General features: G+C 43.2%; 1 protein-coding gene across 1 annotated transcript in view; it reads right to left on the bottom strand.

Annotated features, from left to right (window-relative positions):
* Positions 1-19,417, bottom strand: part of LOC116634114 — a 31,578-nt gene that overhangs the window by 1,893 nt on the left and 10,268 nt on the right. The window contains exons 4-16 of the mRNA XM_032407333.1: positions 17,281-17,322; positions 16,930-16,959; positions 13,347-13,391; positions 12,950-12,997; positions 12,736-12,782; positions 12,527-12,576; positions 12,035-12,252; positions 11,673-11,923; positions 9,719-9,853; positions 6,842-6,980; positions 4,550-4,603; positions 3,984-4,064; positions 1,143-1,412 (exon numbers count right to left, since the gene is read on the bottom strand). Coding sequence (XP_032263224.1) covers positions 1,143-1,412; positions 3,984-4,064; positions 4,550-4,603; positions 6,842-6,980; positions 9,719-9,853; positions 11,673-11,923; positions 12,035-12,252; positions 12,527-12,576; positions 12,736-12,782; positions 12,950-12,997; positions 13,347-13,391; positions 16,930-16,959; positions 17,281-17,322 — 1,410 coding nt within the window. The remainder of the gene's footprint in view (positions 1-1,142; positions 1,413-3,983; positions 4,065-4,549; positions 4,604-6,841; positions 6,981-9,718; positions 9,854-11,672; positions 11,924-12,034; positions 12,253-12,526; positions 12,577-12,735; positions 12,783-12,949; positions 12,998-13,346; positions 13,392-16,929; positions 16,960-17,280; positions 17,323-19,417) is intronic.

The following is a 19,417-nucleotide window of genomic DNA, read 5'->3' as shown; positions in this document are numbered from 1 at the left end:
AGATCAGGAGCAGAGACAAAAAACAAAATAACAACCCATTATAAAGATTTTTCTGTGAGAGAGATTTTTCAAAGCTTATTACTCTGAAGGAAGAGGCTGTGATTATTTGGTTATGACAACACAGAGGCCATTGTTGGCAACAGGCAGAAGCGCCTATATGCAAATAAGCAGATTTCCACACGTGGGCCTCAGTAATTTACAAAATTTCAACATATCCAGGAATATGAATGAAAAAATCGGCACCAAACCTCAGTATTCTATTTGAATAAGCTTGAGGCTTCTGCATCCAAAATCTACTGGGGAAATATGCCCACAGTATCTCAAAGAATCGGGACAGATCACAGAATGATTTTACTGTTCATATAAACTTGTGGGGCATTTACACATTTTTGCATCCTTTTTGGAATAAAAAGCCCAAACAGAATTCCAATAAAGCCCTCTCTCTGACTTCCTGAGGCTTTGGAGAAGTAACACTGCATTTATCAACTACAGTAACAATAGGTAATAAAGGTTTGAAGTGGTTTGACCCATGTGCCAAATCAAGCCACATACACAAAAAGAAGTAATTAAAGACAAAGGAAGGAACTGTGTAGTTTTCTGTATTAAGCCTAGAAACTTTAGCCCTGCTCTGGGCTCTCGGCTTTTCCTCTTCTCTGCTACTGGAGGTTCACTGGCGCCACCCAGTGGCCTTCCCCAGCACTGCTTCAGCGCCACAAGGCCTAGAGGCTGAATGTCTCAAGTACCATAATGTAACATCCTTATCCACCCCTTAGCGAGCCTTACTACCTGCCTGGAGCTTTCCATGCATTATCTTTTTTTCATTCTCACAATAAACCCAGGACACAGGGGTTTTTGCATCCATTTGCCAGATGGGAACACAGAGGTTTAAAGTTAGGTTGAGAATTTGCTTAGTCACAAGCCAGCCAGCACCTGAGATGGGATTTGAACCGTTCCTCTGAGCCCACGCGCAAATCAGCCTTACTTAGATCTCTACTTATGGCAGTCCACACGCTTACTCGACCTTTACATAATTCTCTGAACCCAAGCTCACAAATAAAGCAACACATTCTATGGTAGAAAGTTGCTATTTGCAAAGACACAGCTTGATTCTAAGTAAACGACTAAGATAATTTTCTGCTCACCTTTCAGCACATCTTGGACTTCAACAGAAACGTTTTTCAGGCACTTATATAAATTCTCGGCTGTGGCATTACCCTGCTCCTTTTCTTGCCACTTCTTCAGCATCCTAAAGTTACACATCGTAATGTCTTCTTTCTTCTCCCGGATATCATCAATATCACCAATCTCCAACTCCAGGTTGGCAATGGCAATTTTTATCCACTCCTTCCCCAGCTTCGCGGCGAGGGTAATCAACTGTGCGTCTGTTAACAGCGTTCTGGTCTTTGCTCCATCTAAAAGCAAACAAGGAAGTCCACCATTCCTTTCAGCATGTCAATCATTTATAGCAATTTATAATGAAAATGTATTCTCCTTATGTAAGAAAGGACACCATGATTTGTAACATTAGCTGCCTTTAAAATATATTTAAGTCTCCCTGCTTTCCACACTATTATAAGGACTGAAGGGAACGATTTCATATAATAACATTAAACTGGGGTATAATGTTCACAATGGTAATTCAGTAACTCAGGGAATGAGACTGTTTTACAAAGCAGCACAAATTGGGTGGGAATAAAAAAAAAAACAATCAGACTCCAAAAATAATTTATATAGCTCAAAAAGAAAAATATACAGTTACATCCTTGCCCAGCTCTGTGTCTTTGTCTGAATGTTAGTGCCACACATAGACGCTACCTTAAGGGCCACTAAAGCGGGCAGCAAGAGATCTGAATCGCAATTTCCATTATGCCATCTCCTGGCATTCGGGGAGAAGCACAATCCACAGAAAAGTCATGAGATGTATCTGTAATATCTGTTGAACTCTAAAAAACAGCATCATAATCTTGGAGGGACATGTGTCTGCTACTGTTAAACCATCGGCCCCATGAAAAATATGAGCCCTATCACTAAGCTAGATTTTTCTCTTTTCATGTTTTTTAGTTGGTTGTGCAATAGTGTAGCAAAGCTCACTGGTCGCCTAGATTCAGCGAAGGACCATAAAAGCATTACAAATACTAGAGGTGAAATTAGAAGGGAGTGAGAAGTAGAGTATTTTCTGCCCTTCCTCCAGGACCACAATACCTCTGCTCACCTACAGCTGACAATTTACTAATAGGAATGTAACCTTTGTGCTGGGACCCTTCCCCACCTCACAGATCCCTAACCTTCTAGATTGAAGAATGGGTCTAAGCAATGGCCTGCGCCCTCTAGTGGCTTCTTGAGACGTGGTGCATTGCTCCTAGCTCTCCCAATGGCCGCTGCAATGGAAGCTGCGCGGGCAACCTAGGAAAAATCCAAGTTCTCAGGACCATCCCCAGATCTGTTTCTGATTCCGAACCTAAACTTTAACAAGATCTCCAGCTGATTCTATTGAGCCTGAGTGCTGACCATATTTAAAAAGCATCAATCACACTCATAGAGTAAATCTAAAACCACCAGGATGGTGGTGACTTAGTATCTCAAAGAACGTTGTGGAAGTACCTAAAACAAAGTAAATCCTTATTAAATTATTTAGATACCACACTGTCAGCTCCAAAAAGGCTGGAAATCCTTAATCTTTCTAGGGAGCATTTAATAATTTTAATTCTATTTCTACCTACTTGCTATTGGAGCTAATTTTAAAAAGCCAGAAGTTAACTGCATGTAACAAGAAACTTATAACTGTGTCCCAGTTATAAGATGAATACGGTCTGAGGATCTAATGGACAGCATGGTGACTAGAGTTAATACTGTATTATATACTTGAAATTTGCTGAGAGTAGATGTTACATATTGTCGCCACCAAAAACAAAACAAAAAAGTGAGGTGATGGATGTACTAATTAACTTGATTGGTAAATATTTTACAATGTATATGTGTACCAAATCATCACATTGTACGCTTTAAGTATACACAATTTTATTTGTCAATTACATCTCAATAAAACTAGGGGGAAAAAACGTATTCCAATATAGTTAGGTTTTTAAAATAATTCTAGAGCCTCACTTATTTTGATGTTTACTTAACAAAAATAACAATAAACATTTCTATAGTGATACACAATAAAAATCATCCACATGCCACCCTCACAATGTTCTAGAAAGTAGAGAGTTAACTTGCTTCACTTTACAGAGAGTTTATCTGCTTTCAGAGATTCATACCTTACAAAAATAGTAAAAGAATAGGTATTTTGATGAAGCAGTTTATTTATGGAGTTATATGAGGTTCCTGAAGCCTTGAGAACTTGAGTCTCATATAATTTGAGTCTGTTTTTAAACTTAAGTTTGTAAATTCTGGCTGGACTTGAATTTTGAGTACATACTCCATCTCCTGGTTCCTTGGAGTACTGTTGTTAAACATTTAAATCTCGTATTTTCACAACTATCAAGCCTTGGTCTCTGCCATTTAATTGGAAGAAATTGAGACTTGCCTCCAAAAATTGAGCTGGAGGCTCTTTACCCCAGATGTAGCTAGTACCCATGAAGCCAATGAATGCACACATGGACATTCACAATTTCATTCAATCGACATTCATTGTCTTCTACATAAAAGGCTCCATGCTCATTGCTACAGGAAACATAAAGATGGACGGTTCATAGCCCCTACGCTTACAGACTATAAGGGAGCTCCCCCTGGTGCCCCATTCTATTTAGACTGAGTGAAGGGGTTCCACTGGAGGACTCAAACTGGAAAAAGGGTGGGGCTGACCAAGCAGGACCATTCTCCGGGCCTGAGGAGCTGGGACACAGGGAGAAGGTATCTGGGAGGACAGGCACAACTGGGATGCGGCTCCAGAAGACTGACCCAACAGCCGGGCTTGGATGACTATCAGTGGGGGAAACCAGGGAAAATAATTTATAGCCGCTGATGATCTTTTTACACACCTGAAGTGTCAACCTGCTTCATTCTCTTGTCATAGACATCCTCATCAGGTAAGCTGCTAGTCATTTTTCGCCGCCTGTTACCTTAAAAAAAAAAAAATATCAACAAATTGGCTTTCCCTTGTATTTCTTATTTTCTACCTACCTTCTTTTTTTAAAAAAAGATTTTATTTATTTATTTGACAAAGAGAGACACAGCGAGAGAGGGAACACAAGCAGGGAGAGTGGCAGAGGGAGAAGCAGGCTTCCCACCGAGCAGGGAGCCCGATGCGGGGCTCCATCCCAGGACCCCAGGATCATGACCTGAGCCGAAGGCAGATGCTTAACCGACTGAGCCACCCAGGCGCCCCTCTACCTACCTTTAACCTGGATTTTTAAGGAAATCATCATTCAGGTAGAAACAAATTGAAAATTTATTCAAAGGTTGTTCAGATGATTAAGAGAATAACAGAATACTTAGCAGATCTTTAGTGATACCACATTTGCCCAGCAAAATAAAAATTCTAGTGGATAGAAGGAACAAAAGAATAGGTTAAAACTCGTTCAACGTCCAGTTAACTAGCACTTACAATTTGTGCTTCTTTTCGAAATGTTCTGATTCTGATCATGCTGAACCCAGTCACCTGTTAAAGGATAATAAGCAGCAATTGGAACAGACAAAACTTGATTTAAAGCAATTTATGAAAGTGTATGAAGCTCTACAGTCTTGGCAGTCTCTCTCAAGTTCAAATATGAGTTTGGGGTTTTAACTTGGTATGTAGGCCAATGCACATATCTTTGAGATAAATACCGAGCACCCCTTCCAACAGGTCCTACAAGACAAATGCTTCCCAAACTCAAGTCATCTGCACACAACTATCCCAATTCTTGCCAAACCCATATGCCAGGTGAAATGCTACTTATTCAGTATTTCTTTACATCTCTAACTACTGTAAACAGAACACTGGTATCACTTGCTATATGGATAAGGAAGTCATAAAGATAAAAAATGTTTATTTTAAATGTTATTTATATGTACTCCACCTAAAACAATCTCATATATTATCATTCTGTACTTTGGAACATTGTACATGGGGAGTTCTTTCTGAACACATCATTGTGATTCTACATCACGTCCCCTGTTTGAGATGCAGTCCCTGCTCTGTAAGGTGTCTGTGCCTCATCCAGGCCTTCTGTAGGCGCCTAGGGTGAAGATGCCTTAATAGTGATGAGCAATCTCAATTAACCATTAGTTTAGCCCCTCCCCCCAAAACACTGGAGACCAGAAACACCTTACAATGCAGAGTTTTATTAAATATGTTTTTAAAAACCAAGCATAAAAGGTCTTATAAAGTGGTCTTTAAAATGACCAAGAGACTTATTCTTAGCCCAGAAAATGTGTTATTCAGATTGTACATGTTGAGTACCTCTATTACAGCGGCATTAGCTGTGGCCAAAAAGTAACATCGAGCTAACTTAAGAGTATAATACTGGGAATAAGAATCAATCCCATCTACCGAAAAGGCTCGTGCTTAAACAAGGACTGAGAATTCCAAACTGCTTCGATCGGGTTTCACTGCTACAGTATAGAGACACGACAGGAAAGGCAGACTCTGCAGACTGTAACAGGCAGCAATCTGCATGGCGGAAAGACATAAATGTATGACCAGCACACAGCACGCATCCCACGTCATCATTAGCAGGGACCTAATTCATTTGTCTACACGTGACCCAATGGGTACAAAAGAAACTAGCTGAAAATGGACTCTAATGTTGTTCAGATGATACAGAGACTTATAGAATACTTAACAGACCCTTGTTATTATTACATTTGTACAGCAAAATAAAAATTCTAGAGGATAAAATTAATAGAAGAGTGGGTTAAAATTCCTTTGATATCCCGCTAATGGCACTCACCGCTTGTGCTGTTTTTTGGAATGATACTGGATTACGTATGATACCGGGAAAGAGTTAAGGTATTATAATTCAATGCAAATGATGCAAAAATAATTTCTACTACAAACATGTGGCATTGGCAGGAGGGACCCCAGTGCCATGCGCAGAGGAGGATACAACAGCCACAAGCAGGTTCAGGGTCTTGCCCACACTCACTCACAGAGCTGCTCAATTCTAGGGCTGGAACTAGAACTCATAGGACCTCACTCCCAACCACTCTTCTGCCTCCCTTTTGGCTCCAAAATGTGCCCACTAGACATATGTCTGTTGTTTTAATAACTTCCTTCAAAGAGAATTGAAAGTCAAGGTCAGATCTGCCTGAGGAGGCGGCCAAGGGCAGCTATGGGATGTCCCCCTGCATCTCCCCTCTTCCAGAGGAAGTCCACATCAGCTGCAGCCCTCTCCAACTCCTCCCAGCACAGGGGAGGATGTTGAAAAGGTGACTGCCAAGGGACTTCCCAGCGCAGAAATCTTAAACAAGGGGAATGCGTTCCCACAGCAGAGCTGTAATCACACAGAGCAGGGCTACCACCTGCAGATCAGATAGGCAGGGTGAGGCAAATGAGACAGGAAATCAGCCAAAACACAGATGTACATCCAGGTCATGGGACAGACTTTGTCAGGATGTCCCTAATTCACATTAAAGCATCTGAGATCCAAACCTCAGAATGTAAGGGGGGGGGGAGGGAACCAAACCCTCTATGGGCTAAGCCCACCCGCTGCCTGAAGCTTCCACACCTCACTGAACTACCCACTGACCAAGGGGTCTGGCTGTGGGTGCCTGAGAACCAGAGCCTTGCCGGGGTCTTTGTGTCTCTTAAATCAGATTTTTAGATGTTATGGTAATGGAACAATCACTCTACTTGTTTGCCCACCCAGACCGCCCCCCCAAACCCGAGTTTTCATTCAAGATACGAAACACTTACATTCTCTCAGTTTTGCTTTCCATACAATTTCCTCAGAATCCATTTCGACCAAAAGTAATTTAAACTCCACTGGTTGCTCCAAATACACTTCAATGTAACTTTTCAATTTTAAAAGTGAACCATCAACAAATTCAATTTCCTTTAAAAAAAAAAAAAAAGTGATTTTTTTTTTTTTTTTAAATAAAAGCTGCATTAGTTGACAACATGAAATGTCAAATAAGGAATAATAGAAGGGTCAGTGCTGACTTGAATGCTCACTGAAATTCTGATGCTGGAAATCTCACTCCTTAATCACAGACCCTCTGATTCTCTTGCTTCTCCTAGTCCCTCTTTACTCAGACCTGCTTTTCTCCCTCATTGAGGCTTCCAGTACTTTGGCCCTATTTTTTTAAGGTGTAACTTTTCAGCCCTTTCTTGGTTTCAGTGTTTCATGTTCCCACACTAATCACCCTTTCATAAGTGCTTTTAAGCTTCCTCACCATCTTTCACTTCGATCATTCCACAACCTGGAATTGATTCAAGACATTTACAGAACTACACTGTGTGTTTCATCCACATTGAATTCCCTCATCAAATACCACCTTGCCCCAGCAAACCCTTTCATCGCTATTTTATGGATAAAGGATCTCAGAGAAACTAACTAACTTGCCCAAATCCACACTAGGAAGTGGGAGAACTGAATTCGCATCCACACGTTCTGACTCAACCACCACATTTAACCTCTACATTTATCCACTATAGAGACTGCCCCATGCCTTGGACTTCCTCTGCTCCTCTCCAGACTGGCTAGCAAGCCTGCAGGGAGAAATCTACTTTAAAAAAAAAAAAAATCATTGAACTGCACTGGGCATCACCCTTAAAAACCAACAGTCTTACCCTGTCCCTCTCCCTTTCCATTATAAACCACTACCATTATCCTCACCATGGGTCACCAAGGCCTACAAAGCCAAGATCTCTCTCTCCCAAAGCCCTCTGCATTCCCATTTCTCATTCCCATTTCTCTGGTGCCTTGGGCCTGGCTGCACATCCCCATCACCTCACTTAGGCACTTACGGTTCCCTCTTCCAGGAGGGCTGTCTCTCCCGGTGAATCCCTCTCCCTTCAAACCCAGAACAAATGTCACCACATAGGAACACTTCCTTCCTGGAAACCCACTGCACCCATCTCTATGGTAATACCACATTACACGTTAAAATTATTTCTTTACATGACTATAGTATGTCTCTCTCTATACTGGCATCTTTTGAGGGAAAAGATCACGACTTACTCATTTTAGCTCTTCTCCCAGACTGACCTGTAATTGGTACTTTTGATAAATGTCAGTTAAACAAATCATTAATGGTCTAAAATCTGTAAGAACACCTTAGATTTAACAGTTTCACAACTCTCAGAGTACCCCAAAACCATTACCTTATATGATCATTAGGGCAATCCTAGAAGATTATCCCCATTAATCCAGAAATTTGGTTAAGAGAGAGCACAAAACTGGTGACAGAACTAGACTATTTAAAGCCCTCCCACCGTCATCATCTTGTGTAAGCGAGACCTCTGGGGACCATCTGAGTCCCTTCCTAGACAGATTTACCCATTCAATGTGTGTTATTCCCTCTCCTAGTGGCTCTTAATCTTGGCAGCACATTACAGTCACACTGGGAGCTTTAACAAGCTCAATGCCGAGGCCACTCCCAGACCAATTAAGTCAGTATCGCTGGGGGTAGGACCCAGGCCACAGACTTTTTTAAAAGCTCCCCTGGGAATTCCATTTGGCAGCAAAGGCCAAGAATCACACTGTTCTAAGCAAACCCTTCGAATTTCATTTCACGTCCCAGACAAGACTGCAGCTGGCTTCTCGTGATCATCTTGAGGTAGCATCTGCCAGGGCTTGGTCAGCTTGCAAGGGCTAGGAATCAACCTCTCAGATCCCAGTGGGAAGACTGCGGCATTAGGGGCCACGGGCAGAGTGGGCTCAGGGCCAGGCTTGTCTGCCACCTGGGCGTGGGACCTAGGCAGTTCGCTCGCCCGCTTTGCACATTAGTCCCTTCAGCTTCACTGTTGTGAAGCTCAAAAAAAAAAAAAGAAACAAAAAAACACACCAGGTGGGAAGAAACCCTTTGCAACTGGAAAGGAAGGTATAGAAGGCTGTCTGACCAACCTGACTGCTTCTACAGGGCCCGAGGCCTCTGATAATATAATAATGCAACATGGGCCACCGCCATCAGCTCTCTCATGTTTCCTATTTTAACGTAATGGAATCCAAACATATTTTCAACTTTTCACAAACTATAAAACAAACAAAAAGAGGTGTACAAAAAGAATTTCCACACAGATGTCTAGTTAGGTAAGCTACAACACGCATTCAGAGCACGCAATGAAAATAAGTTTTAAAAATAACTTTGTCACTTTACAGGAAACCGAAATCACTTACAAATGTCATGATGTGTACACTGAATAGTTGAAATCTAGTGACAATTGGTTCCCATAACTATTTTTCAAATGCCTCCCAGTAAGAAAAAGCCAGTATCCTTGTTAGCAACTCTTTCCCATTAACCTTCAGTGTTCTGTGACTTAAAATTAAACTTAAGGTTTTTATTCCTTTGAAACTAACATTGTTTGAAGAATTTAATTTAAAAAACTCAAGAAAATTTAAAATCTTTTTAAAGGGAAAAAGATTAAATAGTCTATTTTTGCGACGGTGGTAGATTAATCCTGAAATTCAACAGCATCTTTGGAATAAGCTACAAGTTTAGCAAAACAATTGCTTTCCTATAAATAAATTAAAAATGAGAACAAAATGCATTCTTCTAAAACTTTCAAAATAACTTATCCACAAAATATACATCCCTGCTGCTACTCCAAGTGGTTTTTTAAAATACATACCTCTGGGGTGATTTCAGCTTCTGGTTCACTGATCAGTCTGTATTTCTTCCCGTTCTGCAATAACTTCTGGCAAACGGGAGGCTTGTCAATTTTCATGAATTTCTTAGAGGAGTGCTTTACCGACTTGGAAATATCCTACAGGTAGAAATAGGTTTTGGCTGTGAAATGTATCAGCAACAACCAGAGGAACCATAAGTGCCCAGCAGTGCACGTGCCGCCCTGCATTATCTTCATGTCCCCCTACAGAATGACAGCGATGGCAAAACCTTCACAGCGCTCTAAAAAGGAGGCTAATTAGGCACCTTGGACCCATGCTGCAGGCCTCCAGGTCTCCAAACATCTTTCTGCCCAAGCGCACCAGCCAGAAGCAACATACGTGCCCTGTATGGGACCGAAAGTTTGCTTCTGAAGGATTTGAGAAAATTGCATGAGCGCTAGCATTACACATTTGTGTCGATTATCTGCCCATCGTGTGAATACAAAGCAACGATTTTATTGTATACAGTTCTGCTTTACCCAGAGCTTGCTTCTACCCAGCACTTTACGTGTTTCTACCCTCAGTTTCCCCACTGTCCCAGAGGGGTCGCTGATTTTATATGCGCAGTTCGAATGCCCCGAGGAGGCAAATGGAGACTTTGGCCCAGGCTCACTTGTAAAGCAGTTGTATAGCTGAACATGAAATCTGGGTTTCCTGAATGCAAAGTGCAAGGAAATCTTCCTACAGAGGAAAAAAAAATCAACCCCAGAAGGTGTAAAAGTATAGCATCAATAGGAAGCACACCCTGCCCTAACCATGCCATGCTCCTATGGTTCCAGCAACATAATCAGCTCCTCACCCCCGCTTCCCAGGAAGTAGAGATAGCACCCTTTTAATTAACTGAATTTACTTTTAAGAAACATAAAGTTCATTGAATAATGGTACTTATTCCAAATCCATGCTAATTCTACTTTACTTTACTCTACTTTTTACACCATTTTGAAAAGTAGTTTCCCAATTGAAAGTATGAACTTTAACAGGATTATAGGAAGCATATTTTACCTTCTTAGGAAGAAACTAAGAACCTATTACTCAATAGAGTTCTTAAATTTTAATATATATTGCCAATTATAATCAATATAACTTATGTTTAAAGATATCAAAACACTGTAACCTAAAAACACTGGAAATAGGTAGCTTGATACTGGAGGGGGCCAAAGTCTGGCTATGCCAAGATGAGCCACTGTGGCATGAAGATCGTTTTTAGTTAAAAAGCAATCAAGGGTGGGGGTTGGGTGAAATATGTGAAGGGGATTAAGAGTACACTTATCATGAAAAGCCCTGAGTAATGTATAGAATTGATGAATCACTATATTGTACACCTGAAACTAACATAATCCTGTATGTTAACTATACTGGAATTTTTTAAAAAATTAATTAATTCAAACAATTTTTTTAAAAAAAGCAATCCGAACCCAGCAGATTCAGGAAAAGCTCTCCCCCACCCCCTGCCTGACAGCTGCCTAAAAGAATCTGCATAGAGGACCTGCTCCAGGAAGAGAACTGTCACCACAGATAACTACACTAGCACATGAACTAGGTAAGAGAGACAGGGAGGGGAGGAACGTAGCAAGGCCTGTGGGATCAAAGTCCTCTACGTTCCATGGCTTCTGAGTGGCCCAGCAGATGCTTGTTTACCAGACATTTACTCTTTTTCATTTTTCTGTGAATTGCATTTCTTCCCTTTGAAGTCCCAGACCCCTGCCCCCTTCTCCTTAGATCAGAATGACCGCCCTCCAGGAATCAGAGAACTTGGCACGCACCTAGGCACCGACCCTATAACCTCTCTAGATGAGTGCCAGATGAGACCCACAGCAGGGGGACACTTCAATCAACAGGAACGGGACCCACAGACACATGGCATCATGTTTGAACACAAAGTAGTCAACACTTACTATTCATTTTCATTAACTTTACCTTGATGAAAGACTCGTTATTGGTTGCTATGTACACTCGAAAAGACAAGGATGGGTTATGGTCAATGGCTTTGTAGAGAATCACAGCCCCATGGTGGTATACGGTCTCTTCACTTTGAATAACAGGTCCCACAGGAGAAAGAGAGTTCACACGCCATTTGACATGGGTTGTAGAATGATCCACGGTAGATTCTAACGAGGCCCCAGAACTTTTAACATGTAAGACTTTGAATGTCATATTGGCATCATGGTCTGTTAAAATATGAAGGTAAATTAGCACTCCAGGCGGTACACGGGTTGCACACATACTCTCACATATACACACACGTGCACACGAATTACTTTTAGGAAACAAGTACTTACGACCCAAGCAGAGGGAATGTGGAAACTGAATGGAGGTAAGACAGGTTGGGTCACACTTAACATCAAACAAGGGTCCACCGACAACCCAGGGTTTAACAACCAGGTCTGCATATTTGCTCCAGGACAAAACGCAATACTTGATGTCAACTTTTCTGTTAACCTCAAATATCAGACCAGTTTCCGTGCACTGGTAAGTTCCCTCTGTGTCCAACTTCAGTCTGCATTGGACAGATAAGAACACCTTTTTAGTCCTTATGTTTGGTCAGGAGAGGACTTCTTAAAATTATTTATGTTTTTAATCTCATTCAAAAGCACTAATGAAATTCTATAGCATTTTGAAGAAGCATCACTACCAAAGAAAATAGTCCAAGTAATTACATGAAGTATGTGAAATTAATTACGTTGTTTTGTGTTTCCCCTACCCGGGGTCATTTTTATGTACGAAGTTAAATTACTGACGATGTTAAATTTTCTCTATTCATAACTACTTACAAAAACTGTTCCCCGGAAAGGAGCCTGGGGGTCACTTGTTCATTGTGTTTCTGGAGAAAGTAATACACAAGTAAATGTTCTTTTCTTAAAGCAAATTAGAGAATCATATTCTATTAGCAAGTAATACATATTAGCAAGTAATACACAAGTAAATGTTCTTTTCTTAAAGCAAATTAGAGAATCATATTCTATAATGAAAAGATACTTACATTTTCAGCATTACAGTGTTCACAGTAAGGTTGGATCTTTTTCAGTTCTAAACGATAGAGAAAAAGTTTCACTCACATGAATGTGATCGGCATTTTCAAATACAAATTTTTAAATAAATATATGTGATATGACCAGATGACAAAATTCAGAGGTACATGCCCCTTCAGCAGTAACAGTATTTAAAAGAATATTTTGGAAAATGTCAGTTTATACCTGAATGTGAATGATCTTTGGGCAATTCTTTATCCTCCCAGTCTTCCGCTGTGAACGAGATCATCACACATGCATCGGCACAAGTCAGTCACAGGGTAAATGGTGTACTACTCAAGCACCCACCTTCAGCTTCCCAACCAACAGAACTTTAAACATGTATTTAAACACCTCCACAAGTCGATCCAATGACACATTATGTCTGTCAATCCCACTGTAGGTCTAAGGTGCAAAAATGAGCTCGAATGTGACTCGAGTTTCAGTGTACCCTATTTTGGCACATAAATCTTTATGTGATCTTTCTATGCGGCAGCAAAGGCTTTGTCATCATCCTTTACACCTGACCCTCTCACACAAGCATGAGAGAGAAGCAGAGGAAACCGCATCGCCCGGTTCTTACTCTGAGCAGAAGCTTCCTCCGTGCAAGACCCTCCTGGCTCCCCATCTGTGAAGACAAGAGGGGCATATGAGCAATCTCTTCATTAGTTATTCCTCACCGGGGCCAGTGTCTCCACTGGAGAGCTGCAGCCCCCACTGAAGATTCCTTCATGGCCCAAGATAATGCCTGGCTGGCATCAGCCCTCCAGCTATTAGGGCTAGAGATTAGCCTGGAAGAAAAGAATTGACATCCGATTTTAAGCATATTTAAACTGGAACGACTGTAAGAGTCTCTGATTTAGCATGCAGATTCCTTCCACATGGCTCAAGGCCCTATACGATCTAGCCACCCATTACCTCATCTCCTGCCTGCCTCCCCGCACCTGCTGCCCTCCAGTCACTACCCGCCATTTCTCCACCTCAAAACTCACTCCTGACTGAGGGCCTTTGCACGGACTGTCTCCTCTCACAAATATTCATGTTGTTTGCCTCCTCACATCTTTGTGGTCTCTGCTCAAACGTCCCCTTATCTGAGAGGCTTTCCTGACACACATGCACACTCCCCCTCCCTGAAACACGGCCTGCCTGACATACTCACTCTGCCCCCTTCATTTTCCTTTGGGGCATCTCCCCCACCCGGCACACTGTAGTTTAGTGTTTTCTGCTTCCTGTTTCTCTCCCTACTAGAATGTAAGCTTCATGAGTACTGTACCGCAAGGGCCTGGTAAGTGCTCAGTCACTATTTTCTGAATGATTAGAATTCTGTAATACAAAAATGTATTAAGAAAGGGAACAGCAGGGGCGCCTGGGTGGCTCAGTCAGTTAAGCGTCTGCCTTCGGCTCAGGTCATCATCCCAGGGTCCTGGGATAGAGCCCTGCATCGGGCTCCCTGCTCAGCGGGGAGCCTGCTTCTCCCTCTCTCTCTACCCCTTCCCCCTGCTCATGCTCACTCTCTCTCTTTCTCTCAAATAAATAAAATCTTAAAAAAAAAAGAAAGAAAGAAAGAACGGGAACAGCAATGAATTTTTCTATTATCTACGTTGGTCACTAGTTGCATGAGCTTGGGCTCTCTGGCGATATTACTAAGCTCCCCATGCTTCACTTTCCACATCTATCCAATGGGGATTAGAATAATACCACCCCCCCCAAAATTTAGGAAAATTAAATGACCATTCCCTAATGCTCAGTAAGTGTTAGATAACTATTATTAACTATTATTTTGCTATGGTGATAGGTGGGACTCATTAAAAAAATTTAAGAATTCTAGACAACAACCCTGCCACTTAAGGCAAGACCTAATGTGTCAAATGCTTGGATTTATATTGTAAAGGTCTGAACAACCTTTGGGAGGGTCACCCCATGGGTAAAGCACTCCTCAACACATATACAAGGTCCTATGCCATCAGCAATGCCCAGGAGGTACAGACATCCCCCGCCCCCAGGATAGCACGCTCCTGCCTAATCTCCTGACCTATAGGGTCAGTATCCAAGGACCAGGGCTTGCAAGAAAGAACCAGCTTTAAAAAAACAGCATGAAGATAATGTGGCAAATAGAGACTAAAAGTATTCAGGGTCCTGGACTCAGAACACGATAGATCCGAAATATTGACCCAACTCCTGCATCACACCATCCTCCGATCATATTTCCTCAGTTACTGTCCTATAAAGGATCATAAAATTCTAAATTATTGATTGGCTGTCTGTCTACATTGTATTTGATCCACAGCCCATGGTTTTCTGCCTTAGGAGCAGAGGAAGTGAAAGAGATCAGAGAATCCTATCCAGCTGGCAAACACTGAGTCTCTGACCAGGTCTTCCCAGCCGAAGCAGAGAAATTGAAGCAATTCTCCCCAATTTATCAACCATGGCTTCCCTTCAATCCATCGGACGTGGGTGACCCCACATTCATGCCTGTGAGTAGAAAGCATATCCACTCAGGAGGAGGACGGGTGGGCCTGCATCGCCGGCTGGCCCACAGAGGAGCAAACATTCCAACGTGGCCTACCCGGTCTTTCCACCTGACCTGAGAACAGAGGTGAATGGGAGGGTACCTCTCTGATCTCTCCCCTAATGGGAAGGATCAAAGACCTTTTTTTTTTTTTTTTAAAGATTTTATTTATTTATTTGACACAGAGAGAGAGAGAGGAATCACAAGCAGGCAGAGTGGCAGGGAGTGGCAGAGGGAGAAGCAAGCTTCCCGCGGAGCAGGGAGCCCGATGTGGGACTCGATCCCAGGACTCTGGGATCGTGACCTGAGCCGAAGGCAGACGCTTAATGACTGAGCCACCCAGGCACCCCAGGATCAAAGACCTTTTAACAATGAGAATAATCTTGGGGGAAGGCAGGACCTCTTCCACGACCTGGGGCTCCAAGGACAAGCATCCTCAGCCCTCCCACAGAAAATGCCAGGGCACTTTGACTGCCAAAGAGTACCAAGATGTCTGACCCAGTCAAGGGCCAGCCCCTCCGAGCTCCACATACGCCCTGCTGACCACACTGACCCCACCCACCCACCAGATTTTGAGCCTATCTTGAGCCTCATTGACTCCGAATGCCTTCCACCTAGGTTGCCTGCCCTGGTGCGGCCCAGGCCTAGCTTCTGGACCCTGAGGGTCCTGACCCTGGACTCCACGTCCCTATGGCCCATTACCCAGTTGTTACCAGGGACAACATCAGAAACCTGGTCCCTATGCCAGCTTTCTAATTTCATTTCTATCTTAATCCAACCTATGAGGCTGGACTTTTGACTGCATTTTGAAGGATGAAATAATCCATAATGTACAGAGAATTGCGGGTGAGAGGGTTGGCACACATTTTTTCTTTATGGGTATCAGAATAGGACATTTCCACGAGGGTGCTACACACATCATTCCAGCTTCTTATCAATGTATAACATGATTTCAGGAAACTTACAGTTACCATCATAGGTTCTCCACAGAGAAACTGTGGAGAGAATCAGATCATATACAGGACTTCTGAATGAAGAGATTTCATTTATTTTCAAGTACTGCAAAGGAGCCCTCTGACTGCCTTGCTACAGTGTTCATGGGCAGATCAGAGTCTTAAGACCTGGGGGAAAAAATCCTACAGTAAAATAAAATCACTTAAAATACAAGCTTAGTCACTCACAAAACTTTAGACAAAAACCATATTTTATTTTTAGAATCCATCCCCTTCAAGTGGTTTCATACTCAAGTTGTTCACAAATAGCTAGAACAGAATGCCAGAAACTCCAAACCACAAATGGTACATCTGGAGCGGCAAATAGTTGCGTCGGCCCTAATCTGTGAGCAGCGAGCACCGCAGGAGGAAGCTCGGGCCACTTGCGGCCGGCCTCTCAATCTTTCCTCCTTAGGGCACCTAAGAGCAGAACAGCACACATACTATCTTGGTATCGATGCAGATCACGAGCATATGCTTTGTATGCCCGGTGTAGGGAGCTCACATTCTCAAAACACTTAGAGAAGTTTCCTAACGTTTACCTTAATTTTGCACAGAAAAAAGATAATGAGCAAGCGATCGGTAATGTAAAAATCCCAAAGGCTATCCTTCCCTTTCTTCCTTTCAACAACAAAAAATAAAATCGGGAGGAAGGATATACTCACTTGTTTGTTCTGGTTCTGGTTCCTCATTATCTACAAAAAGAAAAAAAGTCTAAATCAAATTCTTTTGACAACCAAGAGGAAACACAGGCTGATGGGAGAATAGGTAAAATGTTTGGCTTTCGCCAATAGCAACCATTTCCTGCCTTTCTTCTTCAGCTCATCCTGTTCTCCCACTTCGCTTGCCAACTAGAAAGTATTTACCACGTATGTATTTCTTCAGGACTTCACAAAACCACGCTAGTAATAGGTCCTCAAACAATATAAGAGATGTGTGCATTACTTTAAGATAAAAGTAAAGGTTCATAGGTTTAACCAGAATTCCGTAATTAAGGAAAGGCATACATTACTCACCAGATTCACTTTCAGAGCTGCTCTCAGAGCTGCTGTCCTCCCCTGAATAAAAACATACACCACAGGAAGTACACAGTGAATAAAAAATATTTTTTTAATTATACCTATTATAAAATAGATCCGAACTCAACTGATTTCTTCCTAATTTAATAAATTCTCATTGAGTCCAAAACTAGTCTGGTTCCTATAAGAGGGGGCTTATTTTTCTTCGGAAGTGGATAAAACATACTTGAGTTATTTAAGTATGGCTTATTTTTCTTCGGAAGTGGATAAAACATACTTGAGTTATTTAAGTATGAGCTCCGATCACCCTCTGGCTGCAGTAACGATTTCATCTGGTCGTCACGCAAGCCCTTCCCAGTCGTGACTTGCCCTCGCTGCTCCTGTCTGGCTCCTGCATTTGCACATCTGGACAGTTCACACGCACAAGGCCAATGACACAACCATGCAGAAATTCTGGAGTGTGTGCCATTGACTGAAGCACAGGACAAACGTAGTCCGTATTATCCAACTACTTCTGGAAAGAGTGGTCCCCAAGAATGCTCCCTCCACTTCCTCACCCCCGACTCAGTGCCTCAGCACACTGCAATCACGCTTCTGTTCCCACAGCTAGCTGGAAATCCTCTCCCTGATGTCCCCAAAGGACCACTAACCCCCAGAAAATGACTCCCACAGGTAGACACCCACCACTCCCTCCTGCCCGCATGGCCCTCCTGTGATGTCTATCCTGGTTCCCCTACCTCTCTAAGTGCTCTCCCCCGGGGCGGCCTTGCAACTCCTCTCTGCCACCACCGCCCTCCCCCCCAATTACTAACGCCCCAGGCCCCACTCCTCATTCCCAGCCTCCTTTCCCCCTCGAGAGCCCTCAGAAGACACGGCACCCACTCCCCAGTCGGATCCTGACCTCCACCCCCAGGGGCACCTGGGCCTCTCCTGGCAGACCCCAAGAGCTCCCCAGGCCCAACCTGCCAGCCAGGCTCATTCCCCACTCCCACTCCTCATCCTCTCCTCCTCCCAGTTTCCAGACACTGCCTCCCCCTCCACGCAGGCTCTGGATTCAGCATGCACACACATGGAAAGCTATTAGCATTATTCTCAAACCCTCCTCCCTACGTCCATAACAAAGGAGTGGCAGCAGTTACAAGGAGGGAGGAAAAGATCTGAGAATAATGAGAACAATAATAACAGCACTAATAGCAGCTTGTTTTGAGTGTTCCATGTGCCAGGCATGTATATATGTTTACTAGTTTACATGTACTTACTCATATTTATTTACCCATTTTGTATATGTATACTTCACATATATTTATGTAAAATGCTTCACTTGTATTTACGCATGTCTCCTCACGACTGCCCAATGATGTAAGCGGAGGCCAGACCACTCCCACCCTACCCCCTCACCCCGCCCCCAGGAAGTCTGGAGCTAAGTAAGATTTCAACTCACGCAGTCTGGCCGGAACCTGCACCCTCAACCACGTTGCTACACTTACACACATGCTTATTATTACTCCAGCAAGTCAGCCCCTGGGAGCTGGTGACTGATTGGACATGGGCCTAGAGGGGGTAGTGGGAAGCAGGTTCCTGTATGAGAGGATGCCTGCGGGGAGGTGAGGCACTGACTAGGGACAGACGCTGGGAAATCAAGTGATGGGACGTGGCCTTGGTCCTCCAGGGCTGGAAGCACAGAACAGTGGTTCTCAACCTTGGCTGCACCTTGGAATCACCTGGAGAGCTTTCTCAACACATCCATGCCCGGGACTCGGCCCTTCCCTAGAGGTTCTGATTTAGCCGGCCTGGGGTGGGGCCTGAACAGCAGTATTTATCTTTAAAGTCTCCAGATGATTGCAATGAATTTTAACCACTCCCCTGTTCCCCAAACTTGAACGCCAGGATGATTGCCACTCCTCCAAGCCTTTCCAGATACCTTCCCACTGCCTGGAAGCCCCTCCCCCAGGCCCCACCTCCAGAGTTCCCAGGGATCTGTTCAGACCCAGCCCAAAGTCACATCTGCTGTCCTCCACCCCACCGAGTTAGCCACGCCTCCTCGATGATCCCTCCTGCCACATTTATCCTCTGGCAAACGGCGGCTGATTGTCTTGCTGTTGGTCTGCCAGGCCTGGAGCTATGTCTTACCATC

The sequence above is a fragment of the Phoca vitulina genome, unplaced genomic scaffold (genome assembly GCF_004348235.1).
Source record: "Phoca vitulina isolate PV1807 unplaced genomic scaffold, GSC_HSeal_1.0 scaffold8, whole genome shotgun sequence".
Classification (NCBI taxonomy): domain Eukaryota; kingdom Metazoa; phylum Chordata; class Mammalia; order Carnivora; family Phocidae; genus Phoca; species Phoca vitulina.
Note: the sequence above shows the minus strand (reverse complement) of the source record. Positions and strands in the feature narration are given on the sequence as shown.